We start from the raw sequence: 21088 nt of genomic DNA on the forward strand, positions 1-21088 counted from the left end.
GCCACAGTCGTTGTGTGGAAGCTGGGTCAGGCGCCACCATGGGCCATTCCTGACTGGAGCGTCAGCATCACAATCTACTCTGTCATTGTCATTATGAGTCCAGGAGATTGAAACTGGTGGCAGATGACTGCCTCGCTCATCATGGGCTTGGGATGGTGACGCCGCCATGGTGTCATCTGGGGAATCTCCCTCCATGAAATCCGTTGTTGCTGGGCGGGACCACAGGCAATGGAAATAAAGCGCCTCAGATGGGACGTCAGGAGCAGTCACTTCTGCTATCAGGCCACTCGAAGGGAGATCACTGTCCTGTGTCTTTGATTCCATATGAAGAAGTGTGTCGTTGAAGGGCATTCGACTTCGCCACTTTCGTTTTTAGGACGACCGCTACTTTCAGCGATGCTGTTCTGTGTCGAAATGCGCCTGTCCATTGTCCGACGTTGTGCCCGTCTGGAGGAAAGCAGAAGTAGGCACCACACTCGATTCGATGTCCATCGCGTAGAGTGGGCCGTCCATAGAGTTCTGAGGTTGTTGCTCTCGTCGACGTCACAGGAGATGGTGCCTTTGGGGTCTCGTCCACATGTCGGTCCTGAGTGTGGTGCTGGCAGGAAACAGGTACATCCTTAGGTGACGCATCAGAGTTGCTCACAACCTAGGTGTAGCTATCAGGTAAAGAACTGACTGTCACTTTGCGAGCTGTGTCACCGGTCTGGATCTGGAGCAAACGGCGACGGAGACAATCGGACTTAACATGGAACCCTTGTCCACATTCTGTACATATCTGTGGCTGTCCATCATATATGATGATAGCTTTCACACCACCTGTCAACAGATTAGGATGGTACGTGTTTGGACTGTTCGATCTCGATTTGTCAGATACCATTTAACACGTGGTATGCAGTGAATGTCTGCCATTTTTCCGCGATATAGCTGAAAACTTGGCTGTAGGGTCCGAAGGCTTCAACGACTACGTTTTGGGGCACCTCGAAAGGTAGCTCAAACACCTGAATCGTTCGGAGACCGAATCCAGCGTGGTGTACCGTCACCTCCCCAGCATGGCCGTATGTGTGCATGTGGTCGAACTAAGTCATTTTAATGTAGACGATGCTGCCGGTCATAGAGAAGTTAGTGCCTACCACTTCTTGTTTGTCCAGCTGTAGATCTTCCCGAATGTGTTGTTCGATTTCATAAGCGCGTGCGCGTTCGGCTTGGGATGCAATTTTAATTGTCGCTCGGCGGTAAGGGTGCCCCATAGGGTACAATACGATGGAATCTGTACAACATAAACACCACAAAGTGGAAGTAAAGAACTCCTGTAGCAGAGCGCTGTCCGGCGTGCGGAGCCGGTCGCCACGTGATCGCGGCCGAAATCCTACTGACTCATGACCACAACTACAGTTATAACACAGCAACCGGATCTCCGCAGACGGTATAGACTGCATGAAGACTGTATCTACAAATGTCACTTGATATTTAATATGCATATTATATCAAAAAGACACTCTATTGACATGCCGTCATTGTACCGTAGCATTGGAAGAGTGTAACTCCGTTGTACCCAAGTTATGACACTACATACATCACCTACAGGAAGCCTGTATCTGCCGATATGTAGTTTCTTGTCATTTTGTTGTAGCGAACTGTAGCTAAAACGACTCACTTTACGCACATCCTCCATTTGCTGGTGCTGTGAACAGCATATATTCATACCACGTACTCTATGAGATAGAAAACCCTCCACATACTATGTTTAAGCCAAATAATATGGCGGCTCCTATGATCTGTTTGTGACGTAGAACGATATCCCATCTCATTGCCAAGTTCCTCTCCACGAGTCAAAAATCTGACATGCAAGAATTTATTTCACGCTCCGCGATGTAGTGGAACGTGTTTTTCACGCTGAAATGTCACCAGCTTTTTGTCCACGTGTGTTTTCACATCCGTCAGAGGACGGCTTACGCAAGATGAACGTTGGAGGTAGCAGAACTATCACACAGTCGTCTTAGTATAACGATTCTCTGAATCTACCCAATAGGGTATGATGTGAACAGCGTCGTCTCATTTCCTTAGATTCCCGCTATAATTCCTCATCATCCCTGTTACACTTTCACAGGGCTATATCGATTTAACCAGCGTGTCTCTGAAACCATTCGATGCTTGTTGTGACGCTGGCTGCTCTCATGCCTACCTGACAAGGTCGCCTGAAAGAAAAAGTTAGAAGTCTGTGGCCCACAGCCCGTGACAGCGCTGCTGGCGGCACTGTACCTAGAGTGCATCCTTTCTTCAGAAGCTTCTATTCTTTTCTTATATTATTATATTATACAGAGTGGCTCACATAAACAGGCCCCTGCGCTGAAAGAAATATGAATGAAGAAAATCAGCGCACATCATCACTTTCTTACAATTTTATTGTACAGTTTCATTATTAACTATGTAATTAACAGTTTAACAGATTTACTTTTATTAGTTTAATAAGCATATTTCAGAAAGGAGTTTAAAGTCTGTCAAAATGTTCTCCGCCAACATCTAAGAAAAGTTGTTCACGTCGAAGCATGTTAAGGAAAACACTTTTCGGTACTCTTTGAGGAATGTTCGAAATTCCTTCACATATGTTGTTTTTTAATGTGTCAAGTGTTCTGGGATTGCTGCGGTAGACTCTAGCCTTTAGAAATCTCCAGAGGTAAAAGTCACATGGCGACAAGTCGGGAGAGCGGGGTGGCCACAAGCCCTAACTAATGGTCCTCTCTTCTGTAAAATCGGTATGTATACGAGCTAAGGACAAATCCGACATATGAGAAGTTGCCCCATCTTGCTGGAAATATGCAGAACACTTTTAGTTTGGACTTAAGAGAGCCGAAAATTCATTGTAGAGTTGCAAGTAAACATGTGTGTTGACAGTTTCGTTGAAGAACAATGGCCCGATAATTCTGTTACCAGAAAGAGCACACCATACAATAATTTTTAAATCGTGTAACGGCTTTTGCAGTATGCCATTGGGACTCTCTGTAGCCCAGTGGCTTGTGTTTTGTGAATTAACGTAACCTGACTGATGAAACCAAGCTTCATCCGTCGAAAAAAGGAGGAACGGATCAAGATGATTTTCCAGCAACCGATTACAGTGATGTGTACGCTTACCCCTGTCCGCTTCTTTTATTTGCTGAACGACACTCACACGGTAAGGTTTCATTTTTAAGCCATGAAGGATACGTTGACATGACCTGCGAGATATTCCACATTGCTGTGATAATCATCGGGTTGACATGTAGCGACTTCTTTCAATGTGTGCCGGCACGTTTGCCACAACATCAGGTGTACGTACAGTCGGTGCCTAACTTCTCTTTGAATTAACAACACTGTCTGTGGAACGCCACCTTCTCACTAGATCCTGAATCGTTGATTTTGCAGGAATATTTCTTTCAGGAAACGTTTCACGAAAAGGGTCACGAACAACTTTAATGGATTCAGAGCGCACATATTCCTCAACAATGAACACAAGTTCTTCAGTGGAGTAAGGCATGACAATGAAGTATACGGTTTATAACGACTACTTTCCGTATGAACGATTCACACCACAGTCTAACATAACAGTCGTGACACTCACTGCTGTAAAAGTTGTTGCCGTTTGACAGATGGAGCGACACTAGCGCTCCAAGCGGCAGGTAAGGTGAACGTCAGACGCGTTGTAAGCATAATGTTTGTTTACATCCATTTCCTACGTAATTTCCGAATTATTCGAGTTATTTTCTTGCCTCCAAGAGTTTGTTTAGTATCGTAAGTCATATATGTTTCTATTAATGATTCTAAAATAAGCGCAAGTATGGACAAAAACCATGAATAGAGTGGCAAGCTACAACACATTCGTGAAGAAACACTTGTGACATTGGACTGAATTGCAGCTTACCACGTTGATATCAAAAGAATATAAACACACAGATTAACATGTAAGAAGCACAGACATGTACCTCTACATGCAAAAGCGATCGACAGCTCGTTTATCGTTCTGTAGGCCTACTGTGTGTGTCACTGTTGCCTGTTGCCACAAGTACGACCTTAATCTTTATATTATTCAAAGTGGGCAAAGCAACTGCCAAATAGTGGCAGAAATATGCTGAAAACATTATAATGAGCTGAATACATTACATTTCACGAAAAACCAAATATTTGAATAATTTTCAAACAATCTGTCTGTTGGCACTTTCCTTGCCCCATAATAGTTTCGCTCGATCTGCACATTCTGACACTTCACACGCTTTTGTAAGACATGAACAGCTGCACTTAATCTAACCACTTTATCGTCAAAGCACGTCTGTGGTGACGATTCGCACGAATCTGGCACTGATACATGGAGAGCTGAACTGGCTGCTTCTGTGTCATACGACTGTTTTACAGCTTTAGATTGACTGTCGAATCTTTGTGGCAGTTTCCTCTTCATCGTCAGTTGAGGTGGCTTATTTAGGATGTCAAACAGTGTGGGTACTGCATTCCACACGAGTTTGTTATTGTCTGCGTTCATGAACTGGTTTTCTTCGAAATGTAGCGGACAAAACCTAATATTATTATGCGGGTAAACTGGGTCTTTCTTCATAAGGTCATCTCGTCTGCTATTAACAAGCCATTTTCTGCTCCTAAAACGATACATTCATCATTTATACACATATAGTTTGCAAGTGAATCCTGACGATACAGTTCAGTAACATGATGGTATATACGTCTCAAGATCCTTAGGAAACCTAAAAAGAGACAGCTGTGGTGTCTTCTTCCTGTTGTTGCTGCAATTTATTGCGCTACAAACGCTCCCGATGGTATAAACCATTGTATAAATCAAAATAATCAATCACTATTCGCTTTCACGATCGCGCCGAACTCACAGTTCAACCTACCAGCCGCTTGGGGCGCTGCTGGCGCTGTAGGCAACAAAATCGAGGCGAAGTGTCGCGACTGTTATGTTAGACTGTGATTCACACGCTACTGCTGCTGGAAGGTGGCAAAGAAACTGACAAGCTAGTAATGCTACTCGCGTGCGTTCACATTCCAGTTCGGGCCAGTTTTATCTGCGCCACTCTGTATATATATTATATTATATTTTCTATTTATTATATTATACTATTAGACTATGTACTATTCATCGTCCACATGGCACTGCAACTAGAAAAATACTATTAGGATGGACTTCCTCACATTTAAACCTATATTAGATATCAACGTATCTCTATGTTTCAAAAAAAAAGTTCTTGGTATTGTCAGTCTCCAATTTTATTCCCTTTCCTTCTACCATCATCAGCTAAGAGCACGTAGTACATAGCAAAACTTGTTTACTATTTTTAGTTCTCGTTTGCTATGTCTTTTTCTAATGTAATGCACGCACCATCATCTGACCTAATTCAACTTTTGTTGATGTCGGCGATCTAATATCTTTGAAAGGCACTATCCATTCCATTTAATTAATCTTCCAAGTTCTCTGCAGCCTCTGACAGAATGATATTTTACACAGCCCAGTTTCATTAGTGCGACCACTGCCTACGTTTGATATCAACGTGCAATAGCCACTCACAGACGGCAGGTGGCAGCACTAGTAGTGGAGGGTATATAAAGTGTGTAGGGGAGACGCAGGAAACAGTGTAGTTGTTACGATGCGGAAACAGAAAGATTTATCTGACGTCCAAATGGTCATGATCATTGGCTTTCGGGCCAAAGATCGAAGCACTGCTTCGTGCTTAAAGTATACCGTGCATGGCAAAATAGCGCTATCCCGCGTCTAGGCAACTGTGGTGCACGATGGACCTAAGATGACACAGGTGAAAAGCAGCTGAGTAGATGTGTACGGGCGAATAGCATCTGACCGCCCATATGAATCAAGCAGCTAGCAACAGTGTCTCTTCAACGAGCGTTCAGCAAAATTTGCTGCGTACGGGCCCCCGCAGCAGGCGCCTGTTACATGCACCTATGCTGACTGCTGTTCATCGGCAACTAAGGCTGGAATTCGCATGCCAATACCGCAACTGGATGTCCACTGAGAAGCGACAGGTGGCCTTTTCGGATGAATCACGATTTAATTGCGTAGGCTTCCGCAGCCAGAGTCAGTCGACATAAAAGTTTTCCGGGTATGGTAACGCGTCATAATGTATAAAACTAATGCTGCTGGATAAAAACCAACGTTTCTGACACGGTTGAAGCGGTCTTCTTCTGGGTCTACTGGTAGACCCAGAAGAAGGCCGCTGCAAGAGAATTGCAAGCTGTGGACATTTGGAAGAGGGTTCCTGGGCGTTATAGTGGACCAAGCACAGGAACTGGGCAGTAGCTAACTGGAAAGGTGTAGTGCGGTCCGGCGAGTCGCCATTTTGCCTCTTTCCAAATCATGCGAAGTTGCATGTGTACTGAGGAGGCCATTGGCCGTCAGTGAATGGTAGGCGTGGTTCAGAGCGGAAACGGTTCAGTGATATTAACAATGTCATTTTCTCACCATGAGTTGAGACCATTCATTTTGTTTGCCATGAACATGAACTACGAGGGGCGTTCAATAATTAACGCAACACAGTTTTTCTCTGAAAGCCATTCGGTTTTATTCAGGATTCCAATACACCATATTATTCCTTACTCTTCTGGCTACAAAACCCTATTTTTCAACATGCCACTCTACCGTTGGATGTCGGAGGGAAGGTACTGCTGCTCCAGTAACCGCCCCATCAACCACATGCTGCTTCTCGTGGAATGAATCCTTCACTGAACCAAACAGATGGAAGTCGGAAGGTGCGAGATCCGGGCTGAAGGGCGGATGAGGAAGAAGAGTCCAGTGAACTTTTGTGAACACCTCCCCAGTCTGCAGACTTGTGTGAAGCCTTGCGTTGTCTTGGAAAAGGAGAAGTTGGTTTCCATTTTTGTGGGGTTGAACGCGCGGAAGTCGTTTCTTTAATTTCCTGAGGGTAGCACAATACACTTCAGAGATGATCGTTGCACCATGAGAGAGGACATCAAACAGAACAAACCCTTCAGAGTCCCAGAAGGCCGTTGCCATGACTTTACTGACTGAGGGTGCGGCTTTGAACTTTTTCTTCGGAGGAGAGGTGGTGTGGCTCCACTCCATGGACTGCCATTTTGTTTCCGGTTCTAAGTGCCGGCCAGGATGCCCGAGCGGTTCTAGGCGCTACAGTCTGGAACCGCGCGACCGCTACAGTCGCAGGTTCCAATCCTGCCTCGGGCATGGCTGTGTATGATGTCCTTAGGTCAGTTAGGATTAAGTAGTTCTAAGTTCTAGGGGACTGATGACCTCAGAAGTTAAGTCCCATAGTGCTCAGAGCCATTTGAACCATTTTGAACCGGTTCTAAGTGATGAAGTTCGACAAGCACTGTCACGATCAGCCTCGTAACGATCAAGCAGTTCCAAACAGATGGTCCCATGTTGCTCTTTATGGTCTTGTGTTAAGTGGCGAGTAACCCAGAGGACACACACCTTTGAGTACCCCAACTGATGGACAAGTGTGTCAACACTACCAACAGAAATGTCCCGTTAAGTGGCGAGGTGTCTGATTGTGATCCGTCGATCTCTAGTGAGAGTGTCCGCACGTTCCAACACTGTAAAAGTCACTGGTGCGTGTGGCCCACAGGCGCGTGGGAAAGTGGATAGCTCTGCGCGACCTTGTTGCGGTGATGACGGACGCCTCGTCCAACCACTCACCATGCTTTTGTTCACTGTCAGTTCTCCGTAGACATTCTGCAAGCACCTACGAATATCTGGGATGCTCTGCTTTTCCACCAAAAGAAACTCAATGACAGCTCTCTGCTTTAAACGCACTTACGTTACACTCACCGTTTTGAAGGCTATGTACAGCACCGACACCTATTGGAACTTATAGGCTATTTCTCACAGAAAATTCCGTGTCTTTTCACCCGAAATTGGCCGAGAACATATGTGTAGCACTACTTATTGAACGCCCCTCCTACAATTATTTCACCTTTCTTGGTGACCAAGTGTTGCCTGTTTCTTCTACATATTCATGATGACTGCCTTGTCAAGAGCTACGATTTCTAAGATGACAACAGCTGTGTTTACAGGGCTGCACCAACGCCACCTAGAGAGAAGGGCTGTGCGCTGAGTAGCTCGTCTGCCAAGAGTAGTCATACAAGTTTCGCCCACCCAAGGGCAGCTTCTACTGGCAGGCACTTCTAGAAACGCTTTTCTCTTGCTACATATTATATTTGTAGTGTCGCACATCGCTATTTTAACAAAGTTTCTCTTATATTAATTATTTCACACGCTAATACATTAAAACTTACCTGTTTTTACACTGCAAATCCAAAACTTCTAACGGGATTGATGGCTTCATTAGGCCTATACACATGTTTTTAACTACACACAAATTAGCATTTTTAAAAATGAAAACATCAGGATCTTTCCATGTGAAATCCATCAATAGAGAATTTGATTTAACATTGATGATTCGGATATTTTCATATTTCATTTTATTCCATCAAAATGATCAAGAGTCCAAAATTGAATATTTTTTGTGCTTTTTATTTTAGAGTTCTTAATTTTTGAAATGACCAAAATTCTGCTATTTTTGTCTTGCTTTGAAACCTTAAAAAGGCCACAATCCCAAAACCATTCGACCTACAGACCTGAAATTTGTACCATTTTATTCAGTTTCTTCTAAGGTTTAAAGCTGTTTTCTCTAAATCAGTATCAGGACAATCACTTTAAACACATTACGTGGAAAACGCCGAAGCACATGATGATTCGCTCTTGTTCCATATCAGGCTTCACTTTCAGGAAGAGCAAACAACTAAAATCGAACAGGAAATAAAAACAAGTAAGTAAATATTAGTGATACGCTCATAACCCAACAGAAATTAGCGTTTAGTGTACAGTAACTTCTGTGAATTCAGCGACAACATAGAAAATCAAAATTGCAATAGACACACTGTATGAATGGTGTTTAGCTTTAATTTCCCCTTGCAGAATCATTTTTCTAATAATTTTTCTTCCTTTGGAAATGAAAAAAACTTGCACTTTCGGTCCCGTCGGGTAATTGCCTTTACACCCGTTCACACAACATCTGTAAGGCATTTTGTTTGTTACTAACACAAATTCGAACTGTGCATCACATAAATAACGTTAAAAACGTTCTAAAAGAGTTACGTTGTGCTGCGTTCACGTACTCCCATGCTCAGCACAACGTTATAAGACACTTGTCGCTTCCTTTTGTTATGGCTACTCTTGGATACCCGTCATGCTGTTCACAGGGAGCGCTCAGGCCTTCTCTCTAGGTGGCGTTGGCTTGCAGGGACCCTATCGAATCTTGAGTGCTCCGCTAATTTATCCAATCTTAAGCCAACATAAAATATCCAGGACTATTTAGAAAAGCAGGTGAAATGTAGCAATCAACATCCTGGCTGTGTTTCAGCTCTACGGGATCTAACCATCAATGAGTGGCTTTAGCTAAATACGGGGTACCTGAAGAAACTTGTGGACTCAATTCCTTGCAGAATATGGGCATTATTATGTCTAGAGGCAATGTTACACGGTCTAGAATGTATGTATGTATGTTGTATGATAACCGGAGACCTAGAAACGACGGAGAGGCTCCGTCCCCGCTGCAGCCGCAGTGGTCCACAACCCCACACGACTACCGCAGTCCACTTCACCCCTCCGCCGCCCCACACCGAACCCAGGGTTATTGTGTGGTTCGGCCCCAGGTAGACACCGCAGGGAACGTCTCACACCAGACGAGTGTAACCCCTATTTTTGCGTGGTAGAGTAATGGTGGTGTACGCGTACGTGGAGAACTTGTTTGCGCAGCAACCGCCGACATAGTGTATCTGAGGCAGAATAAGGAGAACCAGCCTGCATTCGCCGAGGCAGATGGAAAACCGCCTAAAAACCATCCACAGACTGGCCGGTTCACCGGACCTCGACACAAATCGACACCCCCGGGATAACAATGCCGTCCAGCAGTGTTAGTGACGTCACACTAAGCGGCCCATAGCCGACGCAGCAGTCCACGGACACCTCCGTACAGACGCGCCTGATGCTAACGATCTTCTGTCCGTCATACAGAAAGGAGCGAACTATAATTCGAACCAAAGACCAAATTATATATATTCTTGTAAACAGCATAAAGGTTCATAACGAAATACCGATTACATACACGGGCTTGTTTATCTTCAGTACCAGAATGAACATCAAATTGTCAGGTTTTCTAAATAGAAAAGCACTTTGTTAATAACAGACAGCAATAATGAGACTTGCAGTTGGTGATTTCTACGTGGAAAAGCTGTAAAAGCTGTAGAGAGATTGAAAATGGCAAGTAAAGAGAGCCTCAGCCTTTTTCTCACATTCTTACATGTAATGCACTTGGTTGTTTTTCATTTCCTTACGTTTCATAACATTTTTAATATTGTTTCAAGAAGTGTATCTTCAATAGCAGAGTGAACTTCAAATTGTCAGGCTTTTCTTAAAGGAAAGAGCAGTCCCTTAGTATCACAGTGCAAGACAGAATCTTGTGTTCAGTGATGTCTATGTTAAAAGGAGAATATTTGATATCTATCTTTTGTTCCCATTCTTTATTACTGGGGATACACTTGTAAAAATTCTTGAAAAGAGCTGTCACCATGAACATATGAGTAAATTCACAATAGTCATGTGTTTTATGAGATAAAGCGAACTCTTGTTACCTTATTGTAAACGAAAGTTGTGAGGGTTTTGCTATGTATGACAGTGTTTAAGATAATTTACTTTGAGTGTAATAGCTTGAAAATGTTAAGTCCTGCTGTCAGTTGGCATTTGTCACCACCTGTATGCGAGTTTTAAAGCTAAATAGTGTTCTGACAATTATAAAATAGTGGCAAAGTTCCTCAATCGATTAAACTTATTCCTGCCCGTATATGTAATCGGTATTTCGTTATGAACCTTTATGCTGTTTACAAGAATATATATAATTTGGTCTTTGGTTCGAATTATAGTTCGCTCCTTTCTGTATGACGGACAGAAGATCGTTAGCACCAGGCGCGTCTGTACGGAGGTGTCCGTGGACTGCTGCGTCGGCTATGGGCCGCTTAGTGTGACGTCACTAACACTGCTGGACGGCCTTGTTATCCCGGGGGTGTCGCACAAATCCGCCGGGCGGATTCGTGCCGGGGACTAGGCGTACACGGTCTTAGCATGACGTGCACTGGGAATGACTAATATATTGTCCGGTGTTCTTAGCCGGTGGTGGCTCAGCGCCCCCGCACCCCGTGTCCCGGTGGCTAGGCCGCCCCGCGCAGGATGCACGACGAGGTGGACGAGCTGCTGGCGCCGTGCGCGGCGGCGCTGCGCCTGCTGGGCATGTGGGGCGTGGCGACGCGGCGCGGCGTCTTCGTGCTGCTGCTCAACCTGGCCGGCACCGCGTGCGCCGCCGTCACGCTCGCCTTCCAGCCCCCGCGCGACCTCGAGCGCCTCGCCATGAACGCCTACGTCTGCGCACAGGGCACCCTCCTCTCCGTCAAGGTACCGCATCCGCACAGTGTGACCGAGCAGTCACAGCACCCATAGCTCACTAGAATGAGGTGACGAAAGTCGTGGGATAGCGATATGCACTTGTACATATGGGAGCAGTACCGCGTACACGAGGTACAAAATGGCACTGAATTGCTGGAGCCGTCATTTGTAGACAGGTGATTCACGTGAAAAAAAATTACGACTTTACTAAGGCTGGACGGCGGGAATTAACAGACTTCGATCGCAGAACCGTAGTTCGAGCTAGACGCATAGGACATTCCATTTCGGAAATCGTTAGGGATTCAGTATTCCGCGATAGTCAAGTGTGTGCCGAGAGTACCACATTTCAGGCATTACTGCTGACAGCCTTGGGACAGCCAGTCCTGACAAAACTCTACCATCTGGTGAGCAAATTGTATGAGTCAGGCGAAATACCCTCAGACTTCAAGAAGAATATAATAATTCCAATCGCAAAGAAAGCACGCGTTAACAGATGTGAAAATTACCGAACTATCAGTTTAATAAGTTACAGCTGCAAAATACTAACGCGAATTCTTTACAGACGAATAGAAAAACTGGTAGAAGCCGACCTCGGGGAAGATCAGTTTGGATTCCGTAGGAAAGTGGGAACACGTGAGGCAATACTGACCCTACGACTTATTTTAGAAGCTAGATTAAGAAAAGGCAAACCTACGTTTCTAGCATTTGTTGACTTAGAGAAAGCTTTTGGCAATGTTGACTGGAATACTCTCTTTCAAATTCTGAAGGTGGCAGGCGTAAAATACAGGGAGCGAAAGACTATTTACAATTTGTACTGAAACCAGATGGCAGTTATAAGAGTCGAGGGACATGAAAGGGAAGCAGTGGCTGGGAAGGGAGTGAGGCAGGTTTGTAGCCTCTCCCCGATGTTATTCAATCTGTATATTGAGCAGGCAGTAAAGGAAACAAAAGAAAAATTCGGAGTAGGTATTAAAATCAATGGAGAAGAAATAAAAACTTTAGGTGCGCCGATGACATTGTAATTCTGTCAGAGTCAGCAAAGGACTTGGAAGAGCAGTTGAACGGAATGGATAGTGTCTTGAAAGGAGGGTATAAGATGAACATCAACAAAAGCAAAACGAGGATAATGGATGTAGTCGAATTAAGTCGGGTGATGCTGAGGGAATTAGATTAGGAAATGAGACACTTAAAGTAGTAAAAGAGTTTTGCTATCTGGGGAGCAAAATAACTGATGATGGTCGAAGTAGAGAGGACATAAAATGTAGACTGGCAATGGCAAGGAAAGCGTTTCTGAAGAAGAGAAATTTGTTAACATCGAGCATAGATTTAAGTGTCAGGAAGTCGTTTCTGAAAGTATTTGTATGGAGTGTAGCCATGTATGGAAATGAAACATGGACGATAAATAGCTTAGACAAGAAGAGAACAGAAGCTTTCGAAATGTGGTGCTACAGAAGAATGCTGAAGATTAGATGGGTAGATCATATAACTAATGAGGAGGTACTGAATAGGATTGGGGAGAAGAGGAGTTTATGGCACAACTTGACTAGAAGAAGGAATCGGTTGGTAGCGCATGCTCTGAGGCATCAAGGGATCACAATTTAGTATTGGAGGGCAGCCTGGAGGGTAAAAATTGTAGAGGGAGGCCAAGAGATGAATACACTAAGCAGATTCAGAAGGATGTAAGCTGCAGTACGTACTAGGAGATGAAGAAGCTTGCACAGGACGGAGTAGCATGGAGAGCTGCATCAAACCGGTCTCAGGACTGAAGACCACAACAACAACTCCTCACCAAGGACAATGCAGTGACCGACAGTTATCACTTAACGACCGAGATCAGCGGCATTTGTGTAGAATAGTCAGTACTAACAGACAAGCAACACTGAGAGAAACAACAGCAGAAATCAATGTGGTACTTACGACGAACGTATCCGTTACGACAGTGCTGCAAAATTTGGCGTTAATGGGCTATGGCAGCAGATGATCTACGCAAGTGCCTCTGCTGACAGGACAACATTGCCTGCAACGCCTCTCCTGGACTCGTGACCATATCAGTTGGAACTTAGACGATTGGAAGACCGTGGTCTGGTGAGATGAGTCCCGATTTCAGTGGGCAGGAGCTGATGTCAGGGGTCGAGTGTGGCGCAGCCCTCACGAAACCTTCGTTCCAGGTTGTCAAAAAGGCACTTTGGAAGCCGTTGGTGGCTCCATAATGGTATGGCGCAAAATGTTTTGCATGAGAAACAAACAAGCTTCGAGCCCAGCACACGTGGCAACCATTGTTAATCCAAAATCAAGACCTAAATCCAAGTGGTGTAACATCTTGGCATTACTCAGTTCTATTTCATAACTGTACTCCTCTCGAGATAATGCTCAATGTGTCCCGCGTGAGTTCAGCAACTTATAGGTGAGCAGGAAACCTTGTGTCTTGTGTTCACAGCAAATTTTCATATGGTTATTTGCTAATTGAAATCGCTTGAATCTCCCTACCATGGCTAGGGCTTAAGTTCATTGGGGGAATGCAGCTTCTCGCCGTCTGTTAAAACTATACTTGCATGTTATGTGGCGAAGTAATACAAGTATTTCGAAAGGCTGGAGAAACAGAAAATCTTAAAAAGTCAAAATTTGGTAAAAGGGAGATTGAACATTTTGGCCATTCCTCTTTATTCTAAGAAATAGCACCTAACTAAAGCAAGATTACAGAAGGACAAAGTATTCCTGCAGCATGCAGTGAAAGGAGATAGAAATTATTCATAGTGATGGATAGCTTTTGCCATTGGTTTGTTTCGAAACAGATAATACGCAGCGAATTGCAACACAGCATGACAAAGAAGTCCAGATGGTACTACGATGTCTCCAATAAATTTAAAGTCGACACACGTGATAATGTCCCCTTTTCTGTGTTTATTACTCCCATTTGTTTATTGACATAAAAAACAAGATTTCAAAATACATTGTGCTTTACTCATCATGTTGTGGAAGTATAAGTATCCATATCTCCTATTAGCACTTTTCGTGTCATCAAAGTGCCCATATACATAGTGAGTATGCCAAATCAACTTCTTTGTAGCCCCTCCAGAGCTGAGTCCGGCCTTCTAATGTGAGATAATACATCTCTGTCAAGAGCACAGTATGCTGCATGCTTGTTGTCCAGTTTATTTTACAGTGTTTCTTTTACTTTAAACTAGGTAGGACCTCCATCTCGCATTTGATTCATATTTTTGAACAGGTCTTCAAAGTACTTAACGATATGTTCTGCCTTTTATCAATAAAACTTTCCATGTATTTTCTTATTCTATAGATGTGACCCTTGCAATACTTCTGGTACCGGTAAATGTTGTGATGCATCTGTAACTATATTTTGTTCCCCTTTAATGTAAACTATTTCATAACTGTACTCCTCTCGAGATAATGCTCATTGTGTCTCACGTGAGTTCAGCAACTTATAGGTGAGCAGGAAACCTTGTGTCTTGTGATCACAGTAAATTTTCATATGGTTATTTGCTAATTGAAAACGCTTGAATGTCCCTACCATGGCTAAGGCTTAAGTTCATTGGGGGAATGCAGCTTCTCGCCGTCTGTTAAAACTATACTTGCATGTTATGTGGCGCAAAATGTTTTGCATGAGAAACAAACAAGCTTCGAGCCCAGCACACGTGGCAACTATTGTTAATCCAAAATCAAGACCTAAATCCAAGTGGTGTAACATCTTGGCATTACTCAGTTCTTGTTTAATGCATCGAAAGATGGTTGGATTTCCACTGTCCACTTCCACAGCGTATGCTTCTTTGTCATGTTGTGTTGCAATTCGCTGCGTATTATCTGTTTCGAAACAAACCAATGGCAAAAGCTATCCATCACTATGAATAATTTCTATCTCCTTTCACTGCATGCTGCAGGAATACTTTGTCCTTCTGTAATCTTGCTTTAGTTAGGTGCTATTTCTTAGAATAAAGAGGAATGGCCAAAATGTTCAATCTCCCTTTCACCAAATTTTGACTTTTTAAGATCTTCTGTTACTTCAGGCTTTCGAAATACTTGTATTACTTCGTTTATCGGATCCAGACGTTCTTGACAGGTGGAAGTAGCTATTAATAAGTCATCAATATAAACATGTACTCGATCCAATAATTACAGCCCCATTACTTTGGGCAAGCCTGCAGTAAGTACAACTGCACTTACATTCAAGAGGTAGAACTTTAAATCGGTAGCATCTTCTAGAAAATCTAAAGGAAGTGTATTTTCATGATTCCTCTTCTAAGGGAATTTAACTACATGATGATCATATATCAATGCGTGAGGGATATGTTCTCTATAAAATCTCTGAAAATACTCACCCAAATTTTTCAACTGTGATATAAGTGGTATTAAAACATGATTAATGAAGCTTGTGTTCAAAAATAGTTTTGGCGCAGCTATAAGTTTGCTACAGTACAGGCTAGTTGAAATTTCTGTGATCAGCCAATCTAACATTTGTCTAATTTCTTTGTTTACCACTGATCTTCTGGCCAAAGGAGTAGGATAAATGGGAAGACAATGGGGTTCGTGGAGATTCATTTGAGGATGACATTCATATTCTTTAATTATGTCAGATGAGTCCACAAAACCATCTGAAAAATTTCACACTGCATCTGTCAATTCTTGCTTGTATGTGTCATTCAAATGTTCTAAGTCGTTTATTTTCTGTTGCTTCCAATACATAGAATTCAGCCCGTTCCATCACATATGCTTCTTGTGGAGGCATATTTTCAGTACTTACTACTGGCGTTTGTACTTTATCCAGAACCTTTCATGTGTGGTGTTCGGTCTTGGGAAATCAACTTCAACAGCATCTTTTTCAGTATGCAGATTGCTGGCAGAGAGAAGTCTGTCCTTACATCCTTTTCCAGCATTAAAGTCAACCACTAAAATGCTGTCGACTAACATATCTCCTAACACCAAAAAAATATGTTCCACTCTTTTACCATTCAATTCTAATTCTGTTCAGGCTTTTAACTCACTGGTTTTGTTCTCTGCCCAACAGATCCTATCAATTCTGCGCCACTTATTAGTAATGTTATATTTTTTCTCTTCACTTAGTCTGGAGAATAAATTTGCATAAACTAGATTTAAATGTGCACATGTGTTCTTAATCACTATGACCATTATCTCATTTACATTAACATGAATTGATTGCTGACTGGTTTCCTGGTTTAAGCATTTAGTAGTTTCAGTTCTCAGTTGCTCTTTGCGTGTTTCCCATTATTGTATGTTAATAGTATCAATGCATGTGTTTCATCCTTTTCTGTATCTTCAGCCAGCGATTCAGAGCCACTAATGACGGTCCTTAGTTTTCCCTTTCATTTTGCGTGCATCCATCTTGTTTACTGTCTGAATCTCATTATTTTGCTCTGTGCTCGATTTCGGTTATTATTCCAGTACGTTATGGGTTTGTCTTGAAACATCGCCTCAGAAAAATTTATAAATGACAGTGCTGGTAAACCTCTACGTTATTTGACCTTCAAACAGCTAAGAAAAACTGAACGTACTCAGAAATTTCTCTCTTTACTTATTCTGATCAACAGTAAACTGACACACATTTATTTATTTATTTATTTTTTAGCGCAACGTAATCTGTCTTTTAATAATCCCCACAAAAGAATGGCCCTGACTAACAATAACCTATACCTTACCTCACAAAAATCTTCGTTACTCGCACTACTGCAATACAGCGAGCGCCAATACTGCCAGTTAAATAAAAGATTCTAACTACTGAAGGCACTAACTACTGATAGGCATAGTTAGCAAATGAATGATTTTGATAGAGAACAAACAATGTATTTACCTTAATAGTGCTCAAAACTCAGTTCATGACATCCGGTCTCACAAATTTCGTTTTCCTGACGGACACACGTCCAGATCGGCCGCTCTCAGAACTCTGCCATCTCTCTCCCCATATCCACCACTGCTGGCGGCTTACCTCCAACTGCACAACGCTACGCACTGTTCACATCCAACTGCCCAACACTACAATAGCAAATATTCTAACAATGCAAATCAGCCACAGACTGCACACAGCACAATCAGTGATTTTCATACAGAGCGCTACGTGGCGTTACCAACATAAAAACCTAAACAGTCTCTAGTTCGTTTCACTTCAATAGTCATGACTGCCAATGCCTTCAATTGTTGTTTACTCATGCGTGTCCTCAGTCGATTCTCTTCCGTTTCTTTCTCGTATCTCATGTAGATATCTCTTCCAGTTACCCTTGTGGCTCGCGTATTGTATAGTTGTGATATATTTCCTACGTAATTTCATGTCACTCCTCCAACAATCTCCGCTAGAAATTGCCTCGCGTTCAGTAAAAGTTTTCCTTTCACAATATGGGAGATGCACACGAGTAAAATATCTAGCCCACGGATCACTTTGTTTACATACATTTCAAAATATTCTCTGAGCGTTCCTTGTCTGAAAATACGCAGTTTCGGATTAAGAACATCGTTTTGTGACTTCTCTTGCACTCTATACGATCAACATTTTGACTATAATAACTTTTTAAATTCTTTGTATGTCTCACTTGTGCTGGTGACTTCGATTGCCCATAATGCAGTGTCAGCTTGCTTGTAATATATGACAAACATTATTTTCTGATTTTTCATACAGTTTTGCTGCAATACACCGATGATTTTATGAATTCTACTGGGTATATGTTGCATCTTCCGCATGTAAACGTAGAAAATTGCCGGTGTTTTAGTACACTATCTTCTAGTACGTATGTAATCGCCATTGCCTCTGCTCCTATACCATTGGTAGTTTTCACAAAATTTCTTTTATTTGTTCCACTAGCAACTTGCACTCTCAGTTTATTTAACCTTTCCGCAAATTTTGTAACAACGGGTCATCGACCTTGGGCTTCAAAAAAAATGGATTGTCTGGGCTTTGATTTCTCCAAAGCGGTTTCCATTTTATGGAATTTTACGAATAAATTCGTTCCTTTTCTTAAAATCTTCCATCCGTACCCTGCTCATGTTAACTGAACTTGGTTGTTAAAATGACTTCTATCAGTACATTTTTCCCGAGATAGCATCAACTTCCACGGCTAATTCTTTTTGTCGTCTGGCCACTTGGGATCTTGGTTTACCACGGACAACAACATAAAAATTGACATCAAGGAAAGAATAGCAGAGGGAATAAAATGCATGCATTCACCCAGAGAGACACTCGGTTCTAAATCGATCTCAGTGACCACTAAGATGAAAATCTACAACAAAGGGAAAAACTATTAACACGTGAAAGAAGAGTAATGGGGAAGATATGGGGACCAGTTTTGGATAACAGAGAATGGAGGAGGAGGAAAAACGAGGAAATCTACCTTATGATGCGAAAAACAACTATTCTGCAGAAGATAAAGAGCAAAAGAATACAATTGGTGGGCCATGTAGGCCGTATGTCAGATGGAAGACAGGCGAAGATGTCACTAGCGGGGAAGCCAAACACCAAACGCCCCATTGGACGGCCAAGGCACCGCTGGATGAACGATCTGGCGAAGGGCCTAGCAGCCCTGGGAATTGAAGACACCTGGAAGAACGGGGCCAAAATAGGAAGGAATGGAGGCAGTTTGTTGAAGCAGCGCGTAGTCTGCAGGGCCTGTGATCGCTGAATATCTGCCTATCTAGCCACAGCTTTTGTTCTTCTATCATGTTGCCATTTTCAGAACTAGTTATTTAACTACTGGGACAGCTTAGTCAATTGATCATTTTAATCCGTATTTTATCAATTATTATATAAACCGTCTAAGCAAAAGTATCCGGACACCCCTATGACCACTAGATGTCACGAGAGGCGAGCCGCCAGTACAAAAATGGGTCCGTCGGGAGAGCTTATTGGCTTCGAACATAGACTAGTTAATGGATGTCACCTGAGTAACAAATCCATCTGGGACGTTTCAACCCAGTACCGGGCAGATCTCATCTACTGTCGGACTGGGAGTTTCAAGCATTGCGGAGGGTGGTTGTAAGAAATGGCACGAAATCGGTGGAAGGAATCACTTGAGTTCCAAAGTGCTGCCAGCAGTTCCGCTGGCACAGTGAAGATTTGGGTACAATGGTCGAGAGACTCCTCAAACGCCACACGTTTCTGTAGTCAGTGCTAACCGACGCTTGAAGTGGTGTAAAGAGCGACGTCATTGAACAGTGTGTGATGGAAACGAGTGACTCGGAATGATTAATCACGCTATACCCTGTGGTACCGAGGACGTGGTGTTAGGTAGGAGATGTTTTTGTGGTTAGGTTGTGGTCCCCTTATTGTGCTTTAAAAAATGCTAAATGCAGAAGGATCTGAACACATTTCTCTGTATCCCGTAGTGCTTACAGTAGGGGAATATTTTGAGAATCGATGATTGTTTCCATCAGCTAGACAATACACCCAGTCTTAAAGCAACATCTATGAGGCAATGATTTATGGACAGTAAAATCTCTGAAATGGACTGACCTCCCTAGAGTCCCACGCTGAACGCAACGGAACACCTTTGGGATGAGTTACGGTGTCGACTTCGCTCCTGACGCGTGTCCAATTGTGACTTCGGCTTTTGAGGATGAAATGACCGCCATTTCTCCACAGACATTCAGACACCTCACTGAAAGTGCCCCCAGTAGAGGTCAAGCCGTCATGAAGGCAAAGGGCGGGAACATCCCACAATAATGTCCCTAATGTACATCTGGATACTTTTAATCAGGTAATGTAGTTCCCACTCACACAAAAATAAATTTCATTGTTGGATGTTATATTATATTAACCACATAAACCGATATTCTTAGATTTTCAGTTCACATTAGCATAACTAAAATATATTAACGCATACTGTTGCATGTTCAGCATCCGCCATTACCCGAACTGCATTGCCTAGCTGTGCGTATTCAGTCACCAAGGAATAAAAATTTGTCCAGTAGCATATACAAAACCAAAGTTACTTCTACAATTAATATGGTACTGACATTCCAGTAAACTGAAATGTATAACATGCGTATTTTATCCCGTGATGATTCTTCTCTCTCTCTTTCTCTCTCCAAAATCACATACAAAATCTACTCGCTATAGCAGCTACCAGAACATGGAGCGGAAGCAACCTCTTTTATTTCCCTTTTTCCGTCGGTGACAAATGAATGTGAGTCGGGTGCAGAGATATATTTGCTCAAGTGAGCCCGTAATCGATGCAAAAAACTTTGAATGAAAAAATATTGCTTCGAACGCCGCATTATAACCACGAAACTAAACGGAATATGCCGATGTAGGTGTGAGGTATTCCACTAGATCATTTTAAAAAATTGGATACTACGTAAGATCTCTATACCAATGAAATGAAAGGTACTATAGATGAGACGTTGATTGCAAAATAAATAAACAAATAAACAAAATAAAAACCTCTTTCTTTTTGACGAAGTACCTGTGTGACATGAAGTCTACCTTTCTGGAAAATATATTTGTTCATCACATTCGGCATTCTGAATTACACGTATGTTCGTACATCCCTGCAAAGAAAATTATGTGTAACAATCATTCCGTTTTCGATGATTGGGTTACGGGGTCTGTAGATGAAGGTTTTGTAGACTATGTAGGATCATATTACAGATATGGAAGCGCCA

General features: G+C 42.7%; 1 protein-coding gene across 1 annotated transcript in view; it reads left to right on the forward strand.

The window, feature by feature from the left end:
• Positions 1-11257: 11257 nt before the first annotated feature.
• Positions 11258-21088, forward strand: part of LOC126413003 (uncharacterized) — a 100728-nt gene continuing 90897 nt past the window's right edge. The window contains exon 1 of the mRNA XM_050082897.1: positions 11258-11479. Within this exon, the coding sequence (XP_049938854.1) occupies positions 11258-11479 (222 nt within the window). The remainder of the gene's footprint in view (positions 11480-21088) is intronic.

This window comes from Schistocerca serialis, chromosome 7 (genome assembly GCF_023864345.2).
Source record: "Schistocerca serialis cubense isolate TAMUIC-IGC-003099 chromosome 7, iqSchSeri2.2, whole genome shotgun sequence".
Classification (NCBI taxonomy): Eukaryota; Metazoa; Arthropoda; class Insecta; order Orthoptera; family Acrididae; genus Schistocerca; species Schistocerca serialis.